This window comes from Callionymus lyra, chromosome 14, assembly GCF_982586985.1.
Source record: "Callionymus lyra chromosome 14, fCalLyr1.hap1.1, whole genome shotgun sequence".
Lineage (NCBI taxonomy): Eukaryota > Metazoa > Chordata > Actinopteri > Syngnathiformes > Callionymidae > Callionymus > Callionymus lyra.
The window spans coordinates 23,642,618-23,669,922 of record NC_141831.1 but is presented as its reverse complement, the minus strand read 5'-3'; the positions used below and the strand labels follow the sequence as shown (position 1 = coordinate 23,669,922).

The 27,305-nt window shown below is 38.2% G+C and overlaps 1 protein-coding gene across 5 annotated transcripts in view; it reads right to left on the bottom strand.

Moving 5' to 3' along the window:
- Nucleotides 1–26,086, bottom strand: part of auts2a (activator of transcription and developmental regulator AUTS2 a) — a 258,652-nt gene extending 232,566 nt beyond the window's left edge. For 2 of the 5 annotated variants that reach the window (XM_087807277.1, XM_087807274.1), the window contains exon 1: nt 25,572–26,085. In XM_087807277.1, coding sequence (XP_087663403.1) covers nt 25,572–25,850 — 279 coding nt within the window. In that variant the 5' untranslated portion in view covers nt 25,851–26,085. Of the gene's footprint in view, nt 1–25,571 lie in introns of all 5 variants that reach the window. The other 3 variants (XM_087807273.1, XM_087807279.1, XM_087807278.1) reach the window with 2 other exon arrangements.
- Nucleotides 26,087–27,305: the final 1,219 nt, after the last annotated feature.

The window sequence follows — 27,305 nt, the reverse complement described above, 5'->3', positions numbered from 1 at the left end:
TTTAATGCATGATGAGGATGTTCTGGCTCGTAATACATCCATTAAGACAGTTTTAGGGGTTACTTGAGGCTAATAAAGCCTTTGAAGTACAAATACTTTACGGTCTCAGCTCAAAACAATGAAATACTTTCACCACAAGAAACTTTTGTTCCTGATCCAGTTCTGACTTTTTGGATTATATCACTACCTTATAAATGCTTGTTAAATGTGACTTTGTCAAAAGTCATGATTTTAACCCGTGTCCTAACCAGCGCCATTCAGCATAGGGACCCCCTACGCTGTGATTTTGATCCCCTTCGGAGTGAATTGGGCCCTGACGCTGCATCTGGAATTTTGTTTTCCCTATTATGAATCGTGTCTTAATCGTAACGCCGTGATAATGCATGTTTCACGTTCTGTATTTGTCAATTTATACTTCCATGTCTCGTTGTCGTTCATGTCACCGTCTGTCTGTGAGATGTGCGGCGCAGCTTGCTAGGCTCGGTTGCTATGGCGATGCGTCTTGCCGGTGCGGTGACTTAGCGCGGCTCGATATATACACGGAAGTAGGATTTCCTTTTTTAAGACCATGTGTTGTGCAGGTATATATTAAGTGTTTCCCAATGTTGGACGAATAAAGGTTTGTCATTCAAATCCTACATGTATTTCGTAAAAATTAAATGTGTAAGAAAGAATCAATGTAAGAAAGATAAGAAAATATTAAATTGAATTTGGTGTTAACATCCAAGCAAGACGTAGGTTAAAATGTGTCCCATCAGACTTTGAATTTCTAACACTTAATTCTAGAAGTATCAGTATTAGTATAAAAGTATCAGATTTTTTAATTAAAAAAAAAAGACAAATCTCAAGCACTTTTCAGTATTTTTGCGCCATCAGTTTTTTTTTAATGCTAAATTTCGTCTACATTGAATATTTATTGACATTAAAGGTTTTTTTCAATGGAATTTTCACACAATATTTTAATGTTGACAGTGGAAAATAAATGCTTGAAATTTGATGATTTTTAACATACAAGGGTGGATTTTTAGGCAGTGAAAATTCAGTGTTAGAAACTCATATTCAAAATCAAATAGCAAACATTTACTTCCATACCAGACGATATAAAAAAAACTTCGAAAACAATTCGATCAGTTCAAAATGATGGAATAGCTGTACGTCAAACAAAATTCAAAAGTTAGATTTGTGAATTCAAAATGCTGCTTGCTCTCGTTTTGAAGCATCTTTAGGTACAATAACCTAAACATCAAGTATAAGCTCAATCTAGGACAATTTAATATCGTTTGTATGACATCAGAAAAACTACAACTAGGGAGGAAACAAAGCTGTGCAAACTCTGGTTTCCTCCTCATTTTTTACCAAGCTCACGATGGCTAAGCCAAACTGGAAACAAGTCGATACTGAGAGCAACCGAGCATACAAATGAATTTGTCTTTCCACTCATTTAGAGAGCTTGTTGGAAGGAGGAGGAGGTTGTTAAACATCGTCTTTGTCCAGACAAATTAACAGATGCTATCCACATGTAACGACGGCTCAATAACAAGCGCGTCCTCCGAGGCTCGTAATGTTCAGAGCCACTTTAAATGAAGAGTAGGTGTCAGGGATGAACACAAAGATTTGTGGAGCAGATTTATGCAAAGGAATGGTGGTGAAAAAAAACAATCGACATGAAGGACGCCGACTGAACCTCGTAGGAGATGTAAATGGCAGCAACGTCGGAGAAAAGTCTGAATTCCTAATGAACTATTGATTGAGAGCACAGAGGGGTGATTGCAAGAAGGGTGGGCCCATCAGGACCACTTCATCCATCAAGCCCGTCTGAGCTCCCCAGCAGGAGTGGGTGGCAACAACACATCATTAAAGACGGAGGCTACTTATTCACACATAATTCACAGTATTTGGACTTGCTAAACCCACAGCCGTCCTCCTAGTCTGCCTGTGATTTAGGAGCATTTCCTGCAGCTGGCATCAATATCAATTACTGTTGCTGGAGGATGTATTTAGGGACGCGCAGGAACATATCTGCCAGGCCTTCATTTGCTTTCCCAGCAACCCTTGCCTGACAGAATTGTCTTCCCTTACACATTTATTTTACAGGATTTTATTTAGGATTTTTTCCAAAACAGATGTAACTTAATAACATCATAAACACTGCGCAAACAAATAAACGAGTGTGCCGCTGAATCTGGAACAAACTAAGATGAGAGCGTTGATAAACTTGGACCATTGCATAAATGTATCAACAAGATTTTAAATTTGCAGCTACAGACGAGAAAGATGCAACGTGCTTCCTCAGAGTTAGTAATTACATGAATTATTGTTTATTTCTAGTTTAATTCAAAATGTATTTTTAATTATAAAAGCTCATTATTAATCTTGTAAAGCTATCAGAAAAGTTTCATTTTCAGTTTTATGGTTTTCACTGAACTGACCGGGGCCAAATGAATACAGGCAAACAAAACAATATAACATATGGCTCCCAGAATGTTGATGTTTTTGTAGTCATTAGTGCTTTTGTTTGTGATTCATTCAGATGTTATTATTATAGTCAAATTACTTATTCATATTAGTTATGTTGCAATTATTTTGTTGTTGTATCATTACTTTTTTATATATATATATCTTATATGATGTTGTTTTTATTGGTCGTGCTAATGAGTTTCAGGGTTCCAACAGCTTAAAGGGCAATTCATGTCAAAAAAAAAAAACACTCTCCTGACGTACATGTTTCAAATGTTGAAGTCTTCCTCTCCAAGGTGCAGATGAAGTCTTGGAGACTTTATAAAGTTCTTGGCGAACAAGAGGTCACGAGAGAGGAGTCCGTTATGACGTTAATAATGGTTCACTCCTCCTCATGAATTGCTTCGTTTATACAGTCCCTGATGTACAAAGACCAACAATACAATACCCCATCCTGAAAAATAAAACATAATTATCATATTATAAGTTTAGGGAATGTTTTACCTGTTGAATTTATCATTAAATTAAAATTCATTTTTTACGCCACTAAAAAGGATTTTCATTTTCGACTCCCATCTTGCCCATTTTGAGAAATGTAATGCACAAAATACAATTTGCTTCATACACGTTGCCTGATACTGCTTCAAACCATGATAAAATATATTGGTTGGACATCGAATTCCCTTTGAATTGACAACTACCATTTTTGCTGTAAACTAAGCATGCTTTCAAAAATATAAATAATAATTGGTTATTTTTATCAATTTACAAAATGCAAAGTAAGCAAACCAAAGAGAAATCTAAATCAAATCAATATTTGTTGTTACTACCATTTGCCTTCAAACCAACATCAGTTCTTATAGGTACATTTGCACAAATACAGGGGTTTTGTATATTTTGTTGATCATACACTTCACTTTAATCCTACCAAACAGGTGCTAATGATCATCAATTTCACAAGTAGGTTGAAACACAGTCATTAAGTTTAAAAGATACAGCTGTGTAGGAGCTTCAAACGGGGCGAGGAACAAACTCTGCTACCAAGCTGAGGTTGTGGAAGACCATGTCACAGGTCGTACACCATGACTGAGCACAGCAACAAGACACGAGGTTGTTCTACTGCATCAGCAAGGTTTCTCCCTGACAAAGATTTCAAAGCAGACTGTTTCAAGATGTTCTGTTTAAGCTCTTTTGAAGAAGCACAAAGAAACAACGTTGACACAGTGGTCGGCCAAGGAAACTTAGTGCAGAAGATGAAAGACACATCAAGCTTATTTCCCTTCGATGTCCAGCCGTGCCATCACCTCAGAACTGGAAGAAACCAGTGGGACCCAGGTAGACCCATCTACTGTCCGGAGAAGTCTGGCCAGAAGTGTCTTCATGGAAGAGTTGCAGCCAAAAAGCCATTTCTCCGACATCGAAACAAGGCCAAGAGACGTAGTATTTGGCTGTAGCAGAAGGCAGTTTGTTCGAGCGCTACAATAAGAGCGCTACAATAAGAGTGTCTACAGGCAACAGTGAAACATGGTGTAGGTTCCTTGCAAGTTTGAGGCTGCATTTCTGCAAATGGAGTCGTAGATTTGGTTACGATTAATGGTTTCCTCAGTGCTGAGAAATACAGGCAGATACTTAACCATCATGCAATATCATCAGGAGGCGTATGTTTGGTCCAAAATGTATTCTGCAGCAGGACAACGACCCCAAGCATACAGCCAATGTTATGAAGAAATATCTTCAGCGTAAAGCAGAAGAAGTCCTGGAAGTGATGGTATTGGACCCCACAGAGCCCTGATCTCAACATCATGGAGTCTGTCTAGGATTAAATGAAGAGACAGAAGGATTTGAGAAACATCTACAGAAGATCTGTGGTTAGTTCTCCAACCTGCAGAGTTCCCTCAAAAACTGTGTGCAAGTATAACTACAAGAATTGATGCTGTTTTGAAGGCAAAGGGTGGTCACACCAAATATTGATTTGATTGACATTTCTCTTCTGCTCATTCACTGCATTTTGTTAATTGATGAAAACAAACTATTAACACTTAACATTTTTGAAAGCATTCTTAATTTACAGCCTTTTTTCAAACCTGCCTAAAACTTTTGCACGGTACTGTATATGGTTGATCTTAAGTTGTTATAGAGTCTTCTTGTTTCACATCATACAGACATGTTGTGAATATTTTGGATAAAAAAAAAGAAAAGAGTATAATTTTTTACATATTATTCAGCTAGTAATGTTATTCATATTGCACAATGATGATAATTAACTTCTAATGAATATCTATTTGAACCAAATATAATTTCCACTTCTGGATGACACGTTTTCACACAGTTCTGTCTGACGATAATAAGTCAGGCTCTTCCATTAATAATGCTGAAAACAGTTCATTCATTTAGTCCTGTTCTTCTGCTAATGAGGTCGTGAAGGGCTGGCAACGTGCAAATGACTTGTTCAATACAGTAGCTGTCGCGCTCATATCTGCCAGATGGATGAGTTGTCGGCACATCTGCCATCACTCACTGTGAACGCTGGAGCTGCTGAATTCCCTTAAAAACTAGACGTGTCCCAATATTGTTGTTGCTCGAGAAGAAACGCACAAGGAAAAAACAAATGAAAAAGTTCCCTGCTCTTCTGCAGCACATCATTACTCCGGCGGGGTCTCTGGGGTTCTGCTGCGGAAGGCATTAACCTGTATGAACTAGCATTAGCTTTCCTCAGAAGCAGAATAAAAGGTTACATTATCATTTCAAGCGTTTTGCAGATTGTTAAACGGAAAAAAAGCAAGCCGAGCATAAACCGCCGCTTCCAGACATGAAACCCTTAATCTACTATTCCATCTCTCAAAAAGCTTGAAATTGAATCTTCTTTGTGCAGACTGTAACCTTAGATCACATTTAAACATATATTCAGACCAAATCTTATTTATTGGGTCATATAACAACCTCACATACAGAACTGTCAACCAGGGAACTGTATTAGTTGAATTATTTATCATAGATAGAAGTGATTTCTTGGTACTTTTGTGATGTAGACACATTATTCAAGCATTATCGTTTTTCTCATCTGTCAATATTTTTGTCTAAACATCTCGTCTGTTAGGATTACCTGAGTCAATAGAGCGTTATCGTAATCATGCCGGCAGCGCTCCTGCAATATGTCAGCCGCCTCTTTGTCGTGAGAGGTGTACAAGATATCTTCTGACAGCGTAAAGCAGAGCGCACACTTCCCGCTCTTACATCTCTGATTATATTTTACCCATCTTCCTGCCAAAACACAATTTTCCTAGCAAAGCAGCTTTTCCTGACACCCAGAGATGAAGGACCAGATAGAAAGGAAACTTCTGGGTTTTCGGTTTTGCTGGCTCTCGAGTCATAGTCTTAAGAAGTTGTGAGGAAACACACAAGTGAAAAAACAACATTCAAGCGTTGATTCTAATCCGACACTGAATGTGTGGTTTCACGGCTTGATTCATCTTTCTGGGAATCACAGCTCAGAGCCGGTCCTCTCAGCTCGTCCTGGGGATTGACAGCTCGCTGTCACACGCAACACTTTGCTTAGAATAATCATTCAGGGCCTCTCACTCACTACGACTCTTGGAATATGAAATTCTGGGCTTGTGTCACTCTTTAACAAGTGATCTGTCAGCTGACTTACAGGTTGTTAGCAGCACGTTATGGTTTCTCTTCACACTTCGAGCGTCACGTTAGCACCATTCCTGACTGTCGTTTATCATTTCACACCTTTAAGTGAATGACTGACAGAATAGTTGTGTGTTAGAAAAACAATTCAATGAAATCCTTTTTCAGCTAAAACAGAAGAAAATGACGACTGAACATATACTATTGTCCATTTTTTTCAAAATATCGTGATTGAATTAAAATAAAAACCGACAATGGTCTTTAAAAGAGGCAAAATACCCCAAAATGTGTCGATTCACCAGGAATGCTGATGATTAAATTGTGAAAGAATAACAAAAAGTTTCCTGGAAAATTAAAAAAAAATAAGAAAAAGGTATATTGGATTCTTGTTTCCAAGTGAGGGGAACAATGGCGTGGGAAATAAACAAGAGGATTGGGGTGGTGGCCGATAAAGCTCCCGATATTTTGGTATATCCATGTCCCGTATCTCCCCTTTGGTCAGTAACGGCGGGAAGTGACCGAAAGATCAAGATTATAAAATTACCATAATTCGTTTTCTCCTGAGAGAGGCTGAGATCTCCCTCAGAGACAGGCTGAGAGGAGTCAGTCAGGTGGCATTGGCATCTGATTAAGATGTCTTCTAGACGCCTCCTGGTGAGGTGTCAGATCATATCCCACCGGTAGGAGACTGTCGGGAAGAAGTGTGACTCGCTGGAGTGACTAAGGCTGTTCCGCAATTCTCCCCTTTATCCCTTCATCTTGCATTGAGGACTTCTCAGTCGGAGAAAATTATATCACACTTTTATATATATATATATATATATATATATAAAACTACACTGTGGATAAAGTCGACATGCCCACTGTCTCTTTTGTAGAATTCTTGAGTGGGTATTTGACACAACCACTTACCAAGCTGAACGGTTTTTATTCAAATAAACTTGTGTATTTGCACAAGCTTCGTGGGGGCAGCACAGAAGGTCCGGAAAAACTTATTTTCTTTCCTTGTGCACAGGTTCTATTTTTGATTGACAACTGAGCAGTAACGCAGGATAAAAAAAACAGAACCAAAACAATATAGTCACCCTGAAAATATAACTAAATCTTTTTCTATATACATTTTTTCATTTCCATATTTCATTTAGATTAGCGATTATTGGGCAGTTGGTTTGCAACTGCCACGATCGGGGCAAGGACTCCTGATTTGGCAAATCCACTTAAAAGAACCGATAAACTGAACAAAATAAAGACAATCAAGCGTTGTTATTAGGTTATTAAAGTTGGTGTATCAAATAAACAAGATGCAACTGAGAATCGGCTCCAGGACCCCAACAATATGATTCAGACTTGAATGTAATGCAAAAGTATCTTCCCATGTCTGCCTGAGACCCGCTTCTAACCCTGGAGTGGAATAGTTCTTCCCCGAACTCTTGATTCTCGTTTTTCAGGGGTAAAGGGTAGACAAATTGGAAAGGGGTAAGAGGTAGAATTTCACCCATGTCTCTTCAGCCTAAATACAGGCAGCCTATGCCTCTCAGCTGGCCTGGGTATATTTCCCCGGGAAGAGCTGGATGATGTAGCTCTGAAGAGGAAAGCCTGACCACGGATCTTTACATCTAGTAATTTAGTCTTTAAACCTGTTTCATGTGTTTCAAGTTTGACAGTGTTGTACAATTATCACCCAATTGCTAATTAAAAACAATCATTAAAAAAACGCAAATGTCATAGACAAAGAATTCAAATTGGTTCCAGAGACACGTTAGACCGACGACAAGAAAGCAGCAGCTGTGAAGAACACTTGGCCTGAACCGGCTATAACTCCACAAGATTACAGGCTTGTGGCAGAAAGTGCTTTTCTTAGTGGTAAGAGTTTTCGATCTAAGTCACATTTATTACAAATAGAGATGATAATCAAGCCGAGGAAAATGATTTGTCCCTCTTGACATTTCAATAGATTACACAGATCCGATGATTAAAATGCTCGCTGAGAGCTTTCCCTGGTCATTTAGTCAATCTCTACAGATATCATTACCTTTCACAGATGGCGGGGAAGAGTGTAATGACACGGCTATTATGGCTTTACCCAGTCGAGCAATTGCCAGATTGTGTTCTTAACACCTTTGTGAACTGCTCCGCTTTCGCTCAAAAGGAAGAATGTGTGCTTGAGGGAGAAACAACCTTGCTCAACAACTATTTGAGTGTTTATACTCTTCTTAGTGCCAGAGGATCCTGTTCAATTGTACAAGTAACCTCAGCATAACTTGAACTGAAGTTGACTCACAATATTGTATAAATGTTACTTCACATCAGTGTTTAATTAGGCTGACAAGTATTGAAATTATTCAATCAGAAAGCAGTCTATAAAGGCTTACTGTTATGCTGATGACACCCAACTATGTTCATCAATGAAACCAGTTCAACACAACTTCAATCCTGTATTACAGATATAAAGTACTATTTGACCCAAAAGTGTATTGTATTGAACTCAACTGGTCATGCTGCTATGGGTTAAGATTGCTATTTTAGATTGGTTTTCATTCATGGAACTCTCTTTGCTTCCCTTTTCCCAGCATTACGTGCAGTTCTACTTCACTCACTCCCCAGGGCCCTTCTACTAGGCTGGGCATCGATCGAAGGTTTTCGATACTGGTAACAATACTGATGCTTTCACTTTGATACCAGTTCCTAAATTACATGTTTTTCAATACCTATTTTACAAGACCAATTCTATTAACAAGAACAAAAGTATACATTTCACAAATCATTAAGGTAAGGTAAGGTAAGGTAAAACTTTATTACTTGTATTTTTCAGCTTTGGTAAACTTCAACCTCTTTTCTTACAGAAAAATCCAATGCAAAAGTAACAAATTGATCTGCTGTGCACTGCCATTGTCACTCATCAGGTTTTCTTTAGAAAAAAACACAAATTATCAAGTTTTGATCACACGTGGTTATCCAAACTGGGCACGTGGACACAGGAAGGCGAAGCATGTTTCCATACTCAATGTATGTTTCCATACTCATACACTACAGTAGCATTTCTGTAGCTCCAACGGATCCAGAATCTTCACCATAACCTTGTCTGGAATCTGCTCGACAGTGTTCTCCCTAAATCTCTCCTTCTCTCTAGCCCCCTGGTGTGGTTTAAACTGGTCAGTTGAGTTGTTTTGAGTTGACATTTAAATAAATATATACAGGACAGGAGTTTAAATGCAGTTGTATCATCTTTTTATGTTTAGACTGAACTGTAGATCACAGTTGTATCACTTATTAATTCAAAATTATATAAATTCCAATGCAAAGCTTTGGAACTATGACTTTATTCTGCTTATTTACAAATTAATCAAGGCAAAGAAAAACATTTGCACATTTTTTACTATATAATGTAACTCAAGCAAATCTCTGCAAGTGTTTAAGGCCAAGAAATCAAACTTTCTGCACTGAATTACTTAATTTTAATGTCTAAAATACCTGGCATTTAATCAAGAAGTAATGTGAGAACGTGTGTGATTGCACAGTACATATCGTTAGCACATTTGCAATCATGTCCCGCGGAGATACGTTCACTGAAGCCAGATACTTAACTTCCTGCTGCAGTAAACACAGTCACTTCTGATGAGCAGTAAATGCAGCTGCCGTGACTCGGATACAAAGACATTCATTAAGTTAAAACTGCCACCAGACAAAATGTGTGACATTTATTCGATTTACTTAAAAACTTATTTGTATAAACATAATTGCATTTTTTGTATCAATGCAACATTTGATACAATAAACTTAAAACTCTTTTTCTCTCAAAAGAAACTGATTTGTTTTCTACTACTTTGCAATGTTGATTCGTACGGAAAATATCATCAAGGCCTAAAATACAGTTCATTTTAAAGTAAGCATATGTCGTTTCTTCAACTGAATGGAATTGTCTTCCCTTATGGTTTTGATTGTAAAAGTGGTCACAGATACGAAGAAATACATTAAAGAGGCAAAGATCGAAGATGTCTGTGAGTCAGCCACTGAAATGATATCCAGACATAGTTCACCACATTGTCACCACATTTCGGATCGGTAAACATAACACAGTGAACTAGAAAGACATTCCCATACATCCTCTATGCAGGGAATTGTGAAGCATCAATAATTCATGTAGTGCAGACTAATCCAGTTAGGTGGAATCTCTTTTAGTCTGCTTTAAAAAGATCGATAAAACAAATGGCTTCAGATGATTTTTACCATACAGCAACAAGAACGTTGTCACAGCTCGCCCGAGGTTCTTTCTCGAAGATCTTTGATAATATATCAACAGTGGAAGCAGCTTTGGATTCAGTAATGGAGCTAATAGAGCAGAGAATGGAGACGGCCAACCAGCAGTGAATGTACAAGCCCTGAGATTGATTCTTGCTCACAGTCCTGGACTCACTTCCCACCCAGTGATTCAGATTTACTTTTTGGTCAATTTGCCAAGATTGTACAATAAAAAACCTGTTTGACCCCAATACCAATTAGTGCTGCGATAATATGGGCCAGTCAACTGTGGCATGCCTCGGAGGCCCGGGTACAGATGCACATGACCACGGTTCAGCACACAAGAACACAAGTAAAGTGAGCTACATATTATTGGGGCCAGTGAGGAGGGGGCACCTGATAGAGAGCCAATAGTTGTTTCTAGTTAGGTCACGAGAAGGAAGTATGCAGTGCTCTGCGGAACAAAAAATCCTGTTGAATATCGGGGCTGATATAGATGTTTTAAGTTGCTCAGATGGCAAAAGCAGGTTAATAGAAGGAGAACATGAGGAAATAAATATTGTTTATACTACTCAGTATGTCCACCCGTCTTTTATGGAAGCAGTAGCTGACTGACTGTGCACAGGTGGTGCTTCTTAATCCATTAAAACATGCTTTGCACTTTCCCAGTCGATGATAATGTGGTCAAAAGAAAGAGTTCATCGCTGAGAGATTCAATAAGAAGACTTTCTTGATCTCAAAACGTAACACAAAAGTGTAGCTGAAAGTGAGAAAGCTCAATCGTTCGTTTCATTTCAGGTCTGATAGAGGAAAAACCTCCATTATGTGCCTTGAAAGTAAAACGGCAGGAAACACAGAATTACAGCGCGGCGGTCTGTCTGACAAGTGAAGTTGCATTTCGCCTGCGAGGTTCCATAATAACATGCAGTCGGCAGAGTTTGTGTCCAATATGAAATATAATCTCTGTCGTCCGGGAGCTACACAACTGACCTGAAACAACATTATGTTATTACTCTTGAGTTAACCTTTACATTTTCCTTCTATAGTGTTTGCACAGAACCAGTCTGCTGAGGAATGATCTCATTCAAACTTATATCATCAGTAGATCCCTGTGTTGATATCGAAACATACATTAGTGTCTTTTTCTCCATTTTCACTTATGCAACTTCTGTGACATTTCACTGGCAAATTTAGAAAACCAATGTTGAATTAAGCTTGTCATTTCTTGAAGGGCAACTAATGTGTTTATTAGATACACTTTATTGATCCCTCATTTGTCTCTGAAATTGATCTTGGGACTTCTATTGTGCTCATTAGTACATGTCTATTTGCACAAACAAAACTCTCCTTTAGTTTAAATATTTATTTAACAAATGTGTAAATGCTCGCCCACTGAAAACACTTTGTTTTTCTGTAGGTGAAATGTTGTTTACCATAACCACACCCACTCTGCTGTGATTGGTCAGCTATTAAGGTTTTGTTACATCATCAGCCCCAGAGTCTCCACCTTCAAGGGACTCGTTGTATAAACAAAGCCCATTATAGAGTCATAAAGGGCTCCACTTTCATAATTGCTCGTTTGCTGGGATATCAGATGGAAGAGAAATTTATAAAATAATAAATTATTGCATCTTGGAAAGGAAGACTTCAACATTTGAAACATGTAAGTGAGTCAGGAAAGCAGTGATTAGTTGCCCTTCAAATAACTCTTATTACTTTTAAATTGTAGAATCTATAATTGGTGTTATTAGTGACTCTTATAGTGGAGCTGTCCACATGAAAGGGATGACAATATTACTTTGTCAACTTACTTCTCACTAATTCCTAATCTTTGTTCATCAGAAACATGTGAACTGAAAGCAAACCTTGCCTTAAGCATATTAGATACTAAAATCCAGATATAACTGCCTTTTTATGCAAATGTTTCAGAACATTAACATTTTCCTTATAAACCCTTTTCTCCAATGTTTGGAAAACACATTTGTTCAAAGAATCTGCGTTTCTATGTTATGGTAAGTGAGTTAAAAAAGTAAATTTCTATGTTGGGTAGACATGGTGTATAACAATATATGTGTAATTAAGTTAAGAAGAAGTGAGTTAACAGCACATATTGTTTGCAAGTCATGAACTCAAAATAAAACCTACATCTATATTTGCATTTTAAGCAGACATCATAAACTATTAAAATTAGGACTGCTTATTATGACACATACGTTTTAAATCAAGCTCTGTTTCCGAGACAGACCTGTTGAGAACCACCAACACAATATAAATGTTATTCTAGCTGCTACAAGGAAGCTGCTCAAGCAAAGAAGAAAACAGCAGATTATTGTTGAAAAAACATGACCTGTTATCATGGGGTCTGCCCGCGGAGTGATAAGGCTGATGTGGATAACCTGCGGCTCGTAGCGCTGATGTCCAGCTATAAGCTTGTGAGAGTAAATCCTCTGTAAACTGGCCGTTGCTTGCGTCGCTCTGTGCCTCGCACACCAGGGAATGGAGCGAATCGAGAGACCATTCTGCCATCTTACTGCTCAACTCACTGTAGTGTGCTGGCGAATAGTTAAATCCAACAACTCCCCTGGCAACAATATTGATTTGACTGGCTGCTTTTTCATGTTTACTGGATAGACAAGGCTTATTTAGTTTCTCATTCATTTGGGATTTCTTTCCTGCTGCGCTACAGGCACAATGCTGAGCAGAAAAGCCCTAAGAACAACTCTCGTAATAATAACTCTCATAATGATTCACAGTAATCGTTGCCAGTACTGATGTTAATGTACAGTCTTTACATTGTTAAATACATGCGTGAGCTTTAGGCCCTATTTGCACACCTGCAATATATAATTATAGGTCTAGCTTCAAGTAGGTACTTTGCTGCTGTCGAGCTGAAAAGGTTCTACGCCGATGACAAATTAAGGGCTGATTTATATCATTAATTTCAGAGAAAACAAGAGAAATACGCATTTTAAACCCCATAAATACATTATTGTTTAACTTCAGCGGGCAGCATAGCAGGCTTTTAGCTTTTTTTCAAGAGAGATGGGGTGACTGTTTTAGTGGGGGGGATGGTATTTGCATTGCTGGTGGGAAATCTTTGATCGACCAATGAAATGCATGTCTCTCGATTTGATAGATGTGAGCCAAGAGTTATTATGCGAGATATTTTTGGAGAACATTGCACTGACAAATCACATACAGCGAAAATAGGATGAAACGACAGGGGAGGTGATAGTACACCCTCATGTCGACTAAGGGGTTGGGATTATTTATTATAGTATCCCTTCCTTTTTAGAGTTATAGACAAAAATGTTTGTTCATTTTAATGTAGATGAAGCAACTGAGCTCCAGTCACATTAAATTGTACATCAATTTGGTCTATAGTTCTAAAAAGAACCAGATTTCTCTGAAAATAATCCCCACTCTTAGTTGACATCATGTTGAGTAGAAAATGAGTGAAATTTGATTTTTTGCCTTAAAGTACTGGGTGTTTCCAAGATTCCAGCTAGCTAAAAGTTAATAGCATAGTGATAGAAGTGTTGTTGTAAACCATCTAAACTCTTATTGGTTACGGCTACATTAAAGGGTAGAAGAAATGGAACACAAATTACTTTTTCTGGATGCCTGACTTAAAACACGATTGGACCTTTCAAACATAGTTATGTCCTTAACCATATCAAACACATTTTGTCTTGTTTCGTCTTCCAACACTTATCCAGATGTGTCAGTCCTTAGCAAGAAATTCCAGACCTTCCACTCCCCGACCACTTTGTTTGATTCAAGGAATCCCCAGGTCATGTTAGCGAAAAAGCATGTCTAGGTCTTCCCTTGTACTTCTGGGACATACCCTGAACACTTAACCAACTAGCTACAGCAACTGTGTACACATTTGTGCTTCTGGAGAGTAGACGTCTCCGTCAAACACGCACAATTATATGTAGTTTTCTTTTTTGCCGTGCTTATTATCTCACTTACACAATGTTCCTGTCATGCCTCTTACTTAAGTGGGTTCATTCATGCATGATAATGCACTCGTGTTGCTGGATAAAACTAGCTAGGAGGAACAAAAGAGAATCATTTTCGGTGATTGCTGCTCCCTTATACCCGTTTAAAGAATACAGATGATCTGAAAATGCTTCAAAACTCTACTCTCAAAAACGATTTCCTATCCATCGCTTTCTTTTAATCAATCTTGAACCACAGGGAACATTTGTTTCATTCTGAGTCAAGTGATGGCAGAAAAGTCAACATTTACACAACCTTTGTATTTCCAGAAATATCTGCCGTTTCCACAAGCGAGCGCGGAGGCTTTTAGAAGTTCACCTGTATAATGTCAGCGAGATAAAGTGCTGCTCTGCTTTGCATCACTCGCTGCATATTTCATGGTCCTGCAGTTCACTCAATCCAAAATTTACGTCCAGGCATTTCAAAGGAACGCAGCTGCCATTACTCAAGAAAACATCTGGATTCATCGCTGATTCACATTATTGCAGAAATGTTTGAAGCAACTCCAGCACTTCCATGAACAGCATCGGCTAATTGTTTTCACATCGTTCTTAATCCTGCATCCATTTACATTCCCTCAGAAATGCCTTTAGAAATACATAGACCTAAAAATACAAGAGAAAAGAAAATTCAGACTGAAACAACAAACAGTAACAAAGCATTATTATCACCAACCTTTTCTGCACTGCAGTCTGCATTTTATTCACAGAACAGCCTTCAGATAAGAACACTAGCTAAAATAAATCACGCATTTATTAATATTTTAAACTCAGAGAAAATAATGTTATTTATTTTCAAAACAACAGTTATAATCAATAGAAGAAAAATTATATAAATTATTTTCTTTGATCTTTCTCTGCAACCCGGTAACAGAGGTTTTAAGGTTAAAAAAGGGGTTCATACGGTAGGTTTTGTATAATAAATTCTATTCATGAAACACATTAATAAAGTTCAAATCAATAGCAATCACTTATCACTATAATGTCACTATAATGTGACTCATTGAGTAAATTCCGTTTTGACCATTTTCCGTCTTGCATATTAGCGCCTTGTAAATTAATCATAATGGTATAAAAAACAATATGAACATTGACTTTTAAAGACACTATGGATTAGGGCTGAACAATATGGACAACGTTTCATTTTTATGTGATACAAGATCACTTGAAAACCAGAATACTTTCGGGAAAAACAAAACATAATACATAAGGATGTAGAAAGCGCTGCTATATTTCTTGTTACTAACTGTCAGTAAAAAACATCAACACAAATTCAAAAATAGATGAAGTACTTTTCAGGTTGAGTCATTTCAGGTGAGGAACAGGTTTTTTGTGCGATGATGTTTTAAGGCGATATTTACGGAGAACAACAACAAACACTTCAATCTTGTTTCTGAAATAAAACTTCATATTATGAACAAATACTTTCTTTTCAAATAACTGCTTCAGTCTACATGCAGGATGAGTGGGGATATCAAGCTACAGTTTATAGTTAGTTTTGGGATGTTTATATCTTGAATTCTACCAATAGCAATTTGATAATGAAATATTGTTCAGCCCTATGTTCGAATAATAACATAAATATTCAGCACAAGAATCAAACCAACATATCGTTGTTTCTACAAGGACTGTATGTCAACTGTATGTCAACTGTATGTCAACTGTACGGCTAAAATACCAGCTACTAGTACTATTATATTATATTATTATACAGGATAATGGCAGCAGAGATAAATGTGATTTATTACAGACTGCTGCAACTGCAGTAGATTGTAATATGAATTATTTATTGTATTAGAGAAGATACTGTACAAATGAAAAGTGAATAATTGTATATTAAATCACAATATTAAGGAAAATAAATTGAATATTATCTATAACTGTCAGCACTAATACACACCCATAGTAGCTAGAGTACCATTGCAATATGTTGACAGAGGTTTCAGCAGTTATGAATGTATATATCCGAAACACAAAGAGTAGTTTTGACAAATGTGTGTTCAAAGGCTAAGTTGTAGGCTCCTTATACTTGCCAAAGAAAACCCTTTCAAGCACAGCAAACATCCAACAGCAATCTCTATAAAACAAACAGACCATGATTGCAATCATCTGCTAGTGTTTTTCAAACCCTCATACATGCGATCGTGCGCTCTGTACATCCTGGGAAGGAGATGAATGCCAGGTTCTGAATCCCGGACTACAATACAAACATGCACAAAGCAGTCGTGTCTGGAGTTCTCTGCCCGAGCATTTGTCACAGGATTCATAGCTTTCAAATACTGTAACCGTGTCTTCCCTGCCTGTTCCTCTGTAAGCCTCAGTTTTCATGCTTAATATTCCAGCCGTGCAAATGTTGGAGCCAGACTGAGCTGCCACCTTCATGCATCTTACACACTGCAGATTGTGTGTCAGGCTACTGTGGGACTTCCACGCATCTCAACATCTGTGCGTTTAATCCCCGGAGATTGAATTCAACCTTTACATGAACACAAGATGAGCTGAAGTGAACTTTTCTTTCAGCCCCCCTCAGGACTTCTTTCACTGAAGAATCCACAAGTTGGGGGATTTGAATCATAAAGTTGTTGTGTGGTTCAGTTTGTTGCAACTTGTTATTGTGGATTCCTGGAGGGACGACTGCTTTGACTGCTTTACAAGCGCTTTAAGTTATGACGCAGATCTGCAACGGAAATAAATCAAGCGAGCCGTTATTGATTTATGTGACTTTAAATCCCACTGGGGGAGGATTTTTCTGCAGTCAAGTGTTTACATCAGTGATCACACAAGATTCCCACACAGCTCTCTCTGGGTACAGAACGGTCCACAACATGGCTCATTGAAAATGCTTGTCTAAGGGACAGGAAGGAAGTGGTCCACATGAATCCTCCAGTCATGCTTCAATAGCAGTTAGTTCCACATTCAAAGCAGTACGTTCACCAACATCGTACTGCAAGACAGTGATGGACGCTGAAGCAGTTAAAATTCTGCCGATGTAACCGACTTTAACTCTCTAAATACTGCAACAAAAACCATACATTTGTCATGTTGCGCCGGTTTAGGCAAGGATTTGGTGGAACAACACTTATCAGTGGGCGCAGCAATGGAAGCAGATGGACACGGAACGATGCATTGGCAGAGGTTGAGAGAAGGATGAGAGAAAAGATGGTGGATCAAAGGTTCAAAGCTGCGGCAGGTGAAGATCTCCACAGGCCTCCATCCTCACATCTATGTTGTCCACCATCAATATGCAGCATGCAGTCTGTGAATTCCCCAAAGTGGTGATTTGCACATTCCCTAGAAATCTTCAATTTGATGCATACAAGGTGCAACACTTCCAAGTCATTTACAGCCTATGTGGGTATGAAAAAAAGGGCTGTGAACGACTCCACAAATTGTATACATTTCAATTATACAAGTGTTTTCCTATCAACAACGACACCTCACACCAGGCCCATAAAAAAATAGATAAAAGTGACTAATGCATTCATTCAGAAGTCAATAATCACTTACAATGCAAGTCAATCTGCTTCTATCAATGAAGCATGAATGACAAATGCAAAAAATTAATAATAAATTAATAATAAATAATGCTATACAAGTAACAGTAATCAACAGTAGATACATATATGATTTAAAATCTACCTAATTTAAGAGTTTCTCATGTCCACTCCACATTTGCTGGAGAGTCTACTGGGCAGTTCATCCACAGCATTAACATTTCAATCAGGCTTAATAGTCTCGGTTCGTGTTCAATGAAGTGACGTTAAACGCCACTCAAATTGAATCTACTTGGAAGAGTGGGTTTTAAAGATTTATACATTACATCACAAATGAGTCAGAGATTGTCTCTAATCTGGTGATGGGTTCGGAGTGACTGCGCAATGAGAGGCCATGACAAGTTAATTTTGGACTCAGTGCCATTTCAATCAAACCTGTTAGCAGGAACTCACAAAGCAGACCAGTGTTTGGAGACGCCTCTATATATACAGAATTATATATGAAAACATTTGAACTTCAAACGCATGTGTCCGGTTTAATGAGACCAACTTTCTTCGGTAGTTTCTTGCAACAAAAATGCAACAAAATAACGAAATAATATTTGGTCATTTAACTTTTAATAAAACTAGGGTGATACGATAAGCTATAACACAGAATAATCTTTTCTTTTTTTTTTTAATCATGATAAACAAGGTTGTTTCCATTCTTTGAAAATGTACCATCAATACATTTGATTTCACATTAGCTTGTATCTCACTACCAAGTACAAATCGATGTCCTCTGCCTGCGCTCCTGAAAGCTGCACTCGAAGAAATCAATGGCTTGTGCATTGTGGGCATTTTTGAAAAGGCCTTTGACAGCCACGTTACATAAAAAGGAGAACAAAAAAAAAAACTTGCGTCGCTGAAGTGTGTCTCATCGTAGGCATTTGAGCGAGAGGAAAACCTTTTGTTGACGTAATGAGAGCAGCTGATTCTTGACTCCCGTCTCGCTCTAAATGTCAATAGCCATTAATTAGCCGGCGGTCATTTGTCATTGGTCAGTCTGGCAACTTATCAATTAACCCGCTATCATTATGTTGAACTCCTCACGACGATGACTCAACTTAATCCATGTGCACTGACGCAAAAGACTGTCTGTGTGTGTGTGCTCGTGTCTAGTATGCTTGTGTGTGTGTGTGTGTGTCAAGTCTCCATTGTCAGTGTGGGACACATTGATGTGGAGCTGCTGCCGTCATTGAAAAAGATAGATGGATGCAGCAGAATTCATAAATAGAAATTGGCACTCAGCTGGAGCCAACAAGAACCTGCTGGTGAATCAGTGAAATGCATCGGCAGCTTCTGTAAGAGCACTTCTGCCCCAGGATAAAAAAAACCTTCGGACGAATACGGTCTTACTTGTTGGCTGAGTCCGTTTTGTTGTCTAACTGATATGCTGGAGATACGAAATGATGATTTAAAATTTGTCTCAATGTCCACAAGTGACTACGGAATAGATTCGTGCATAGATAAAGTATCTTCAACATACTTGAATCTCGCCCTAAATCTAAAAGTATTTCAAGGGTCACACATATTCCTCTTTCTATGCCTTCAATAAGCTAAACGACAATTAAAATATTAAGTCTCTGGCATTTTTCCATTTGGATTTTATTAGAGTGTTTTACATTTGGTCGTCATTAAAATGTAGTTCTTCCATAATTAGTACTGGGTCAGCATATAAAGAAAATCTAATTTCCATGCCTCAGATGTCAGTTAATATTTGAACGTACCAGCAAATCCAATTGCTCCCCAGTGGTCGTAACTAACCTTTAAAGGTCTGAATTGAAAGAAAAAAACTCATTTGCGATCGCAGCATGAGAGAGTGTGAAGCATGATGAATGGATGAAAAGGAAAGTACTTCAACTTTCTTGATTTAAGCGAGTGCAGAGGTGGCCAAGTCTGGTGAAAAAGAATCTTTAATCAGCTCTTAAGTCAAGCTACTGTTAGAAGTGTTATGTGACCATTTGATAGACAATTTCAGTTTCAGACTTTATGATGTGTAACAAACCAACTTAGATGAGGGATGGATTCCAAACTAGGTAGTGCTCCACGGGACACAGAATAACAATCTTTCCAGACCCTCTATTGCACAATTGGGGGAGAAGGATCCTTTCCAGGCAGGATAATTAAGACATGGTTGTGTTTGAGCTCTTATCAGAATCACTCACTCGTGTAATAGATGTTAACCTGCTGCGTGAGATGATGAGAAGCTGCTGTTGGATGCAAGTGTTACATTCAGCGGTTTTAAAAGTGACGAGAATGGCATCATATTAATGCAGGAGGAATAATTGAAATGTGGACACAGTAGGGCACCACTGAAGCCAGGATCCGGCCAACAGCATTTCAAAGAGCTTTTTCCTGTTTGCAGTCTCCACATTTTCATGAAAATGTTTTTCTTTCTTTTTTATTTACTTACCTACATGTCATTTTCTAATTTCTTAAACTATTACTCTTCTAACAAGAGAACAGAGCGAACCAGACTAAATTGTTTTCAACACTTTATATCCTAACTTTGGTTCGTAAATTTGAATTGTGACGTGTTTGTGTGTGTGTGATAGTCCAAACTATTTTATAACCTTATAAAATCAAACAGTTTAAATGGTATGAATAACACTATTATTTCGTATCACAGGAGATGCACTTAAATATAATGAGTAACAAGAGCAACTGTGCAAAAATGTGCTGGACGAAAAAGGCAGAATTCAATTTATGCAACTGTATACAATATTTGACAGCTTCATAGCAACATACATAAAGGAGGAGATACACATCAGACAAAAATAATGTAATTACAATTTACAGAATGGACTCTCCTTATTGCATTTTACTTTATTGTCTAAATTTATATTGATCTGATTCTGTCATGATATATCTCTATTCTATGTTGTTTATTTAAATCACAGGTGAGGTAGAAACCTCACACATGACTGAACGAGTGAACAGAAAGTGCTGATTCTCTTGAATCGTTCTGTAGGTGACAAAGAACTTTCTGCAGTAATAATGTGTGCAGTGAGTCATAAAAACTTCTCCAAGCCTGTTCTTTTATGAGCTAGCCTTTAAGGAATATGCTTTCTTTTTGGCTTCCTCCCACTCGCATTAATGTTAATGGCCTGTACTTAGAAGGTCTTATATCTAATGTAGTGATTCTTAAAATAGCCTGTAGCCTCATTAACCAACTCAATGTGAATTTAATTATCTCCAGCTATTATGGGTTTAGTATTTTAACCTCAGCATACGGTACTGGCCCAGTTCAATGTGACTCCAACGATCAACAAGTGACCACAAACTCCTGAAGCGCTGGGTCACTCAAAGTCTCTCAGCAGAGGAACTCTTAAAGAAAAAAGGCTATTTGCAATCAGCACTGGGATGAAAAGATGAGCTGCAGTGGGAGGACCATTCAGAGGGTGATGACAGATGGTGAACCACAGACCACATCTGAAGCCATGAAAAGAGTAACTTGCTGTGTAATGCTAGTGCAAGGTTTCCAGCGTTAGAGAAAGTAATCTGCGCTGTTTGAAGTAAAACACTTACAACAAAACGAAAAGTTGATAGAAAGTAAGCCACGCAAGCATTTAAAAAAAAAAAAGGGGGATGCACTTGCTGAGAATTATATAGGAAAGCAGCATAAGAACACAAAACCATTTGCCTATAAAGTTGTGAGGCTAAACTGTACAGGCAGTTTGACCCTTTATTCAAAATTAAATGGTAAAGAAAAAAAACCTCTCCCTTCGAGCGCCCGTCTTAAATGCTATTACAGGATTAGGAGAGCAATCGAAACTATTCTATTGAAAACATTTGCACTTTGCTTACGTTGGAATTTCTTCCTTCACAATCATTTCTAACAGTGACAGTGGAGATACCGCGCACGAGTAATCTTGTTGCTTCAAAGCAATAACATGTCAGAGGACGTCTACAGAGAAAATGATATCATAAGACTAGAGAGTCCACGCTGATGAAAGTGCCCGGTGTATCCAGAACACAAAGCTCCAAAGTAGATATTGATCAAGAATATCAGCAGTACTGTCAACAAAATAAGCACTTTTTTAAAGAGCTATGACAAGCTGTGACGAGAAATCGCTCAGGTTGAGTTACAAAAACAATAAAAGGCGAGTTGAATAGTAAAGACTTTGTATGGAACACCAGTCAAGTTAAAGATGCATCAAAGTCACAATAATCCAGTGGAGTTTTACTCTAAAGTTTTCTCACCAAAGATAAAACTCCTATCATCTAAAGAAACAACATTAGAATATGATCAGTCAACCATTTTTTTTAAGTTACACATTATAAAGTGTGTTAAGACAAACTTTAAAAGGAAACTAATGTGTTGATTTAAGTGCGTCTTAAGTCGATCTTGGACCTCTATTGTATCATCAGTATGTGTCTGTTTGTACAAAACCTTTCATTGAAATATTTACATAAGAAAATGTACTTAAGCCCACAGAAAACACAGTTTTTCTGAATATGAAATCTTACCTTAACCGCACCCACTCTTATGTGATTTGTCAAGCATCAAGGTTTGTCACCGCACATCATCAATCCCAGAAGTCTTCACCTCCATTTGTTTTTTAATTCATATTGACATCAAAATATCCAACAACGTACATGGTAGACATCGAGATATTGATAATTTTGTCCAAATCATGCAGCCCTAGTATATTTTTGTATTTATATAAATCATTGAATAACTCTAGATAAACTGTGTAAAAAAAAATGTAATTTTCTTTTTAATTTAATTCAAGGGCAAGAAAGGACAAATGACAAATAATAAAAACAATAGTGGTTTGTCTTTATAGCTGTGATCTGTTTGACCAAACTTGAGTCAGTTTGTTGTGCAGTGTTGAGGCAGATAAATAAATGTGGTCAGTTGGAAGTCTGAGAGAGTTTCACTTGAGCTCAGAACAGCGATGAAGGCGCTGCACTTACAGCAGGTCATTAACACATTAACAAGCAGTTTTGTGGACTTGATCCAAATCCTCCTTCAAGCCACTCGCACAGGAATATGAATCACTCACCAGCACGCTGCGTTATTAATCCTGTCATTTCATTTGGGATGTAGTGTGACAAACTCCAATATTTAAAGCTTCAACGAGGGAAGGAAGTATTGCAATTCAATATTGCTGACTTCCCTCTGTGTACTGAAGCTGCATTAATAAGTTCACACTTACACTGCACACCAGTGTGTGTGTGTGTGTGTGTGTATGTGCATTTTTATTATTACAAGGGTAATTTGTTTTCGCTCGTTCATACTGGGGGATTTTATTCATCTGTAAACCAGAACTGTTTTGTGCAAAAGCTGCGAAAATTATTATGAATTGATGTTAATTCAATTTGCTGCAGCGACATATTTTCATTTGTTTCTTTCTTTTTGAGGTAAATGAGTTGACTAGTGACACAGTTACGATCTGAAATGACTTTTTAGTGGAGATAAAGCTGTGAAGCAATTATGACCAAATGAGTCATTTAACAGTGTCATTTTTCAGGATGAGGTGTTGGCTAAATGGAGATTATTCATTTATCCATTTTAGATGGACAACACACAGCTTTCCGAGCAACTTGTGTCATGTGTTTTTATTATTAAAACCCATAAATCTGCTTTACAGGACATTAGTGAGTCCTGCCATGTTACTCGGCTCAGACATAGAAGCTCTGACACAAATAGAAGAAGCAGAGCAAGACATGGGAAAGTTAATTTTCATTTGGTGTGACTAGGAAGGGAAAGGTTATAAATAAATATATCAGAGACGAGGTGAACAGGAGAGACTGATTTTGTATATGATTTTTTCGGGGTGATGAGGAATTTGTTGAACTTATGACACAATATGTTTATATCCTTAGAATCCTTAAAATAAAAAGGAAATCAAGGTATATCAAAAACATGTTGCTTGTCTTATGCGTTTACTTTCTGATCGATTATTTGTTCCAATCTCACCTATTTCAGTTAACATTTAAGTTAGTTAAACAACTACACAATTCCTGTAACCGATCTTTACATTTCATATTTGATCCTGTATGTGTGTATGTTTCCTAACTCACAATCTTGAAAGGGTTTTTTATAGGAAAAAATGGTCCTTATATTAGAAAAGCTGACACTGGTTGGGTCTTTTTATTTTTATGTTCCACATTTTTACTCTTTTTCAAACATGTGGTTAATAGAAACTCCCTCTACGTCCGTTTTGCTCTACATCATGTCTGAGTTTAAACAACATGATGATCACTAACGTCCTGTACAGTCTATCCGGTACATTATTAACTAGAACTTCCATTTGGTCTCTTTCTCTTGTCTATCTGGCAGACAAAAAGAAAGAGCGAGGCCAATTGAAAGAGCATCCAGAGACAGGGCACAGCAGCGAACAAGAGATTGGGATCACACTGCATATATTACACAGATGGAGCCTGTCATCCCGGAACACCACAGATCCTGACCTTGTGATGTTTTAACACTCAGAGAAAAATCAGTTTTTGACATCAAGGTGTCAATATTGATCTTCAATGAAAACACAGCAAAACAATATGATATTGTCATAAGAAATTTTGCCATCAAAGTAATTTTCTTGTGTTTTTCCAAAGTGATTATTTATGAACTGTTAATTATTTAAAACAAATTGCCATCCAGGTGTATTCATTTGTTTGTACACGTGTAGTTTATCAGACAAGTTGTTCTGAACATGGGAAAGCCAATTGTATGTTAGGATTATATGAAATATAGAAATGTTGCTTTAGTGTCTGGACATCCTATGACTTGGTAATAACACAATAAATGTAAAAGTTTACCATCAACTATGAGCCACAATATGTGGTTTACTTAACAAATCTACTTTGGGGTGCCTTTAGAGCAGGGGTGTCAAGGTACATCTCACAAGGGGCCAATATATTTTATTAAATTCAAGGGCCAAACAAAATCTTTACCAAACTGTTACAGGAAGTATGAGTACAAATGTCTGTTTATTCTTTAAGTCTACATATATCATGTTTGTCCTTCTTCACCAATAACGTCTTAATTTCATTCAAAATCAATTTACCTCTTATGGAAGTATCTGTGTAATTGTAGATAGCCACAATCTTTCTTTTCTTAACTTAAACACTGACATCTTCTTAGGTCACCATATCGACATGAACATTCATCTACTTTGATTTGGTGTCAACTGACTGTCAGGCCACAAGAGTTTGACACATGTGCTTTAGATTTTAACAATGTTGCACTTCCTCCGTCTATATGCATGCGTATGAATTTATATAAATCATACTGCAGTGGAACGCTGCCTTCGCCCAGGTTTCATTCAGAGGAGTAGCCAGAGTACAATAAATTACTTCCACTCCGATTAAACTGTTAACATGGATCAAATAGCCTTTACAGAAAGCTATTGCAAGCAGAACTGAACATCCCTCTTGTCGAGTGGGGCTTTGCTGGAAAACACTCAGAAAAACAATCCCAGAGCAGAACACACACAACAACAACAACATCGGTGGCACAGATAATGGTCTCTGGTTCCACTGTTTAATACTACATCTGTTGTAATGCACTTCAAACAAGCGCACAGTAAGCTAACCAAAAGAGCCGCTGCTGTTCAGCCAGAAGTAAACAATAAAAACCGTTTCTCAATAAAATATTTACACAATGTTAATAAGCATTTAACTGTTGTTCCATAAAAGAGGTAGCACACAGGAGGAAGATTGTATTAGCTCTGTGTTTTTTTTTACTCACCTCTAGAGCCTCCAGGGTCACGAATCCAGTGATAGAAAAGCCATCGATGATGTCTTCCTCGGCTGAAGTAGACTCCTTTCGTTTTCTCCGTGGAGGTCTGCGGCGGGAAGAGGAGGGCTCCCTGTTGTTCTCCCTCTCCGAATCCGATGAAAAGTGAAAGACGGGCCCTTTGACGTGACTGCTGCTTATCCCATTTGGTCTCCTGTCGCGATCCCGCTTTGACCTTGACTTCCTCTTCTTGTGGAGGCCACTGGATCGGGGAGCATCCATGCCCTTCATCGGAGAAATCCCGGGGGGTTTTAGTCTACCAGAAAAAAGATCCTCTTCAAAAGTCAAGCAAAGTCTCCAAGACGGTTTGACCTCAACCAGAGTGGAAAAGTGTAATTCCCTTCAGTATCCAAGGACGTTCAAGTATTAGATCCAAGGCAATATCCAACAGTTGAAACCTTCTGAAGACTGACCCTAGATAGGACTCAAAGCTGGATTCCCTTCCTTCAACGAGAGTCTTAAACCATCTATGAAGCTTTTTTTTCACCAGAAGGTGAGACTCAAGTTAAAGCAAAAGTCTGCTCGGTGAACACGTCCTGCCACGCTGGGCAAAGCAGATGATGCCACATCTTGGTTCTTCGGGTCTTCTTCCAAAAAGGGCAGGGGGGATCTTCTTCCTGCCGGGGGGGAAGACAGAGGGTTTGTATCGGCAACACCTTCACTCAAACTAGCAAGAGAGAGCTACACATTTCGTAATAAAAACTATTTGATACTACTTTCTGATCCAATTGTGTTGTCCATAACATCCTTAAAAAAATTTAAAGATTAAAATGACTGTACTGCAACAGGTTTTCTCAGAAGACAACCATTGACTCAACAAGTTGAATTAAAATACAATAAAGTATATTTCATAATGAGCAACACAAATTATTATATAATGCAAATAATATGAGAAGCAGCAACAACGATTTGTTGTTGTTAAAGATGACGACATCAAACTTATTATACATTTAATTTAACATAAAGAGTACAATACAAGCTAGGGGAAAAAACGACACCCTGTGACATCCAAGTCTAGTGAATTTCCTGATGTCTGGAAATGTTGGATTCAACCACCTTGAGCAAACAACCGGGTGACACCAGAGGCCTGGAGGTAAAATGAACAGCAACATCAACAAACACATGAAGCTTGCAAGTGTGTTTCTTTCTGCATGACAAACAAGAAGCTTCAACATGCATGGTTCAAAAACGCTCCCCTGAGTAACAAGTGTTTTTGTCATTCCAGTACAAATCGACCTCTCTAGGAATGGATCCCCAACAAACAAAAAAAAGGTAGATCCAAAAAAAAAAAAGAAAAGAGGCTGCATGCCAACACAAAAAAACTCTGCAGCAACCTCTCCAGAAGATGCATCTGCTGCCTCTTCACCTGGAGGATCTATGGTGTGGCACCTCTGTCTCCTGGAGCCTCTAACCTGACCAGGTGACGCCACACTGCACACGCAGCAGTCGAACTAGCGCACATTTAGAAGCAGAGTTGAATCTCTCTCTTTTTCTCCCCCCCCCCCCCCCCTTCCACCACCACCACCACCCCGTCTCTTTTTGTCTGCCCGCGCTGTCAGGAAAAAAAAAAGATCCCCCGGTTCTGACCACAGCAGCGGCTGGTGCTGCCTCATGCTCCCCGCTCTCCACGCTCCATTCTCGGCTAGAAGACACAACAAAAGCTCGCTCTCTCCCTCCTTCTCTCCC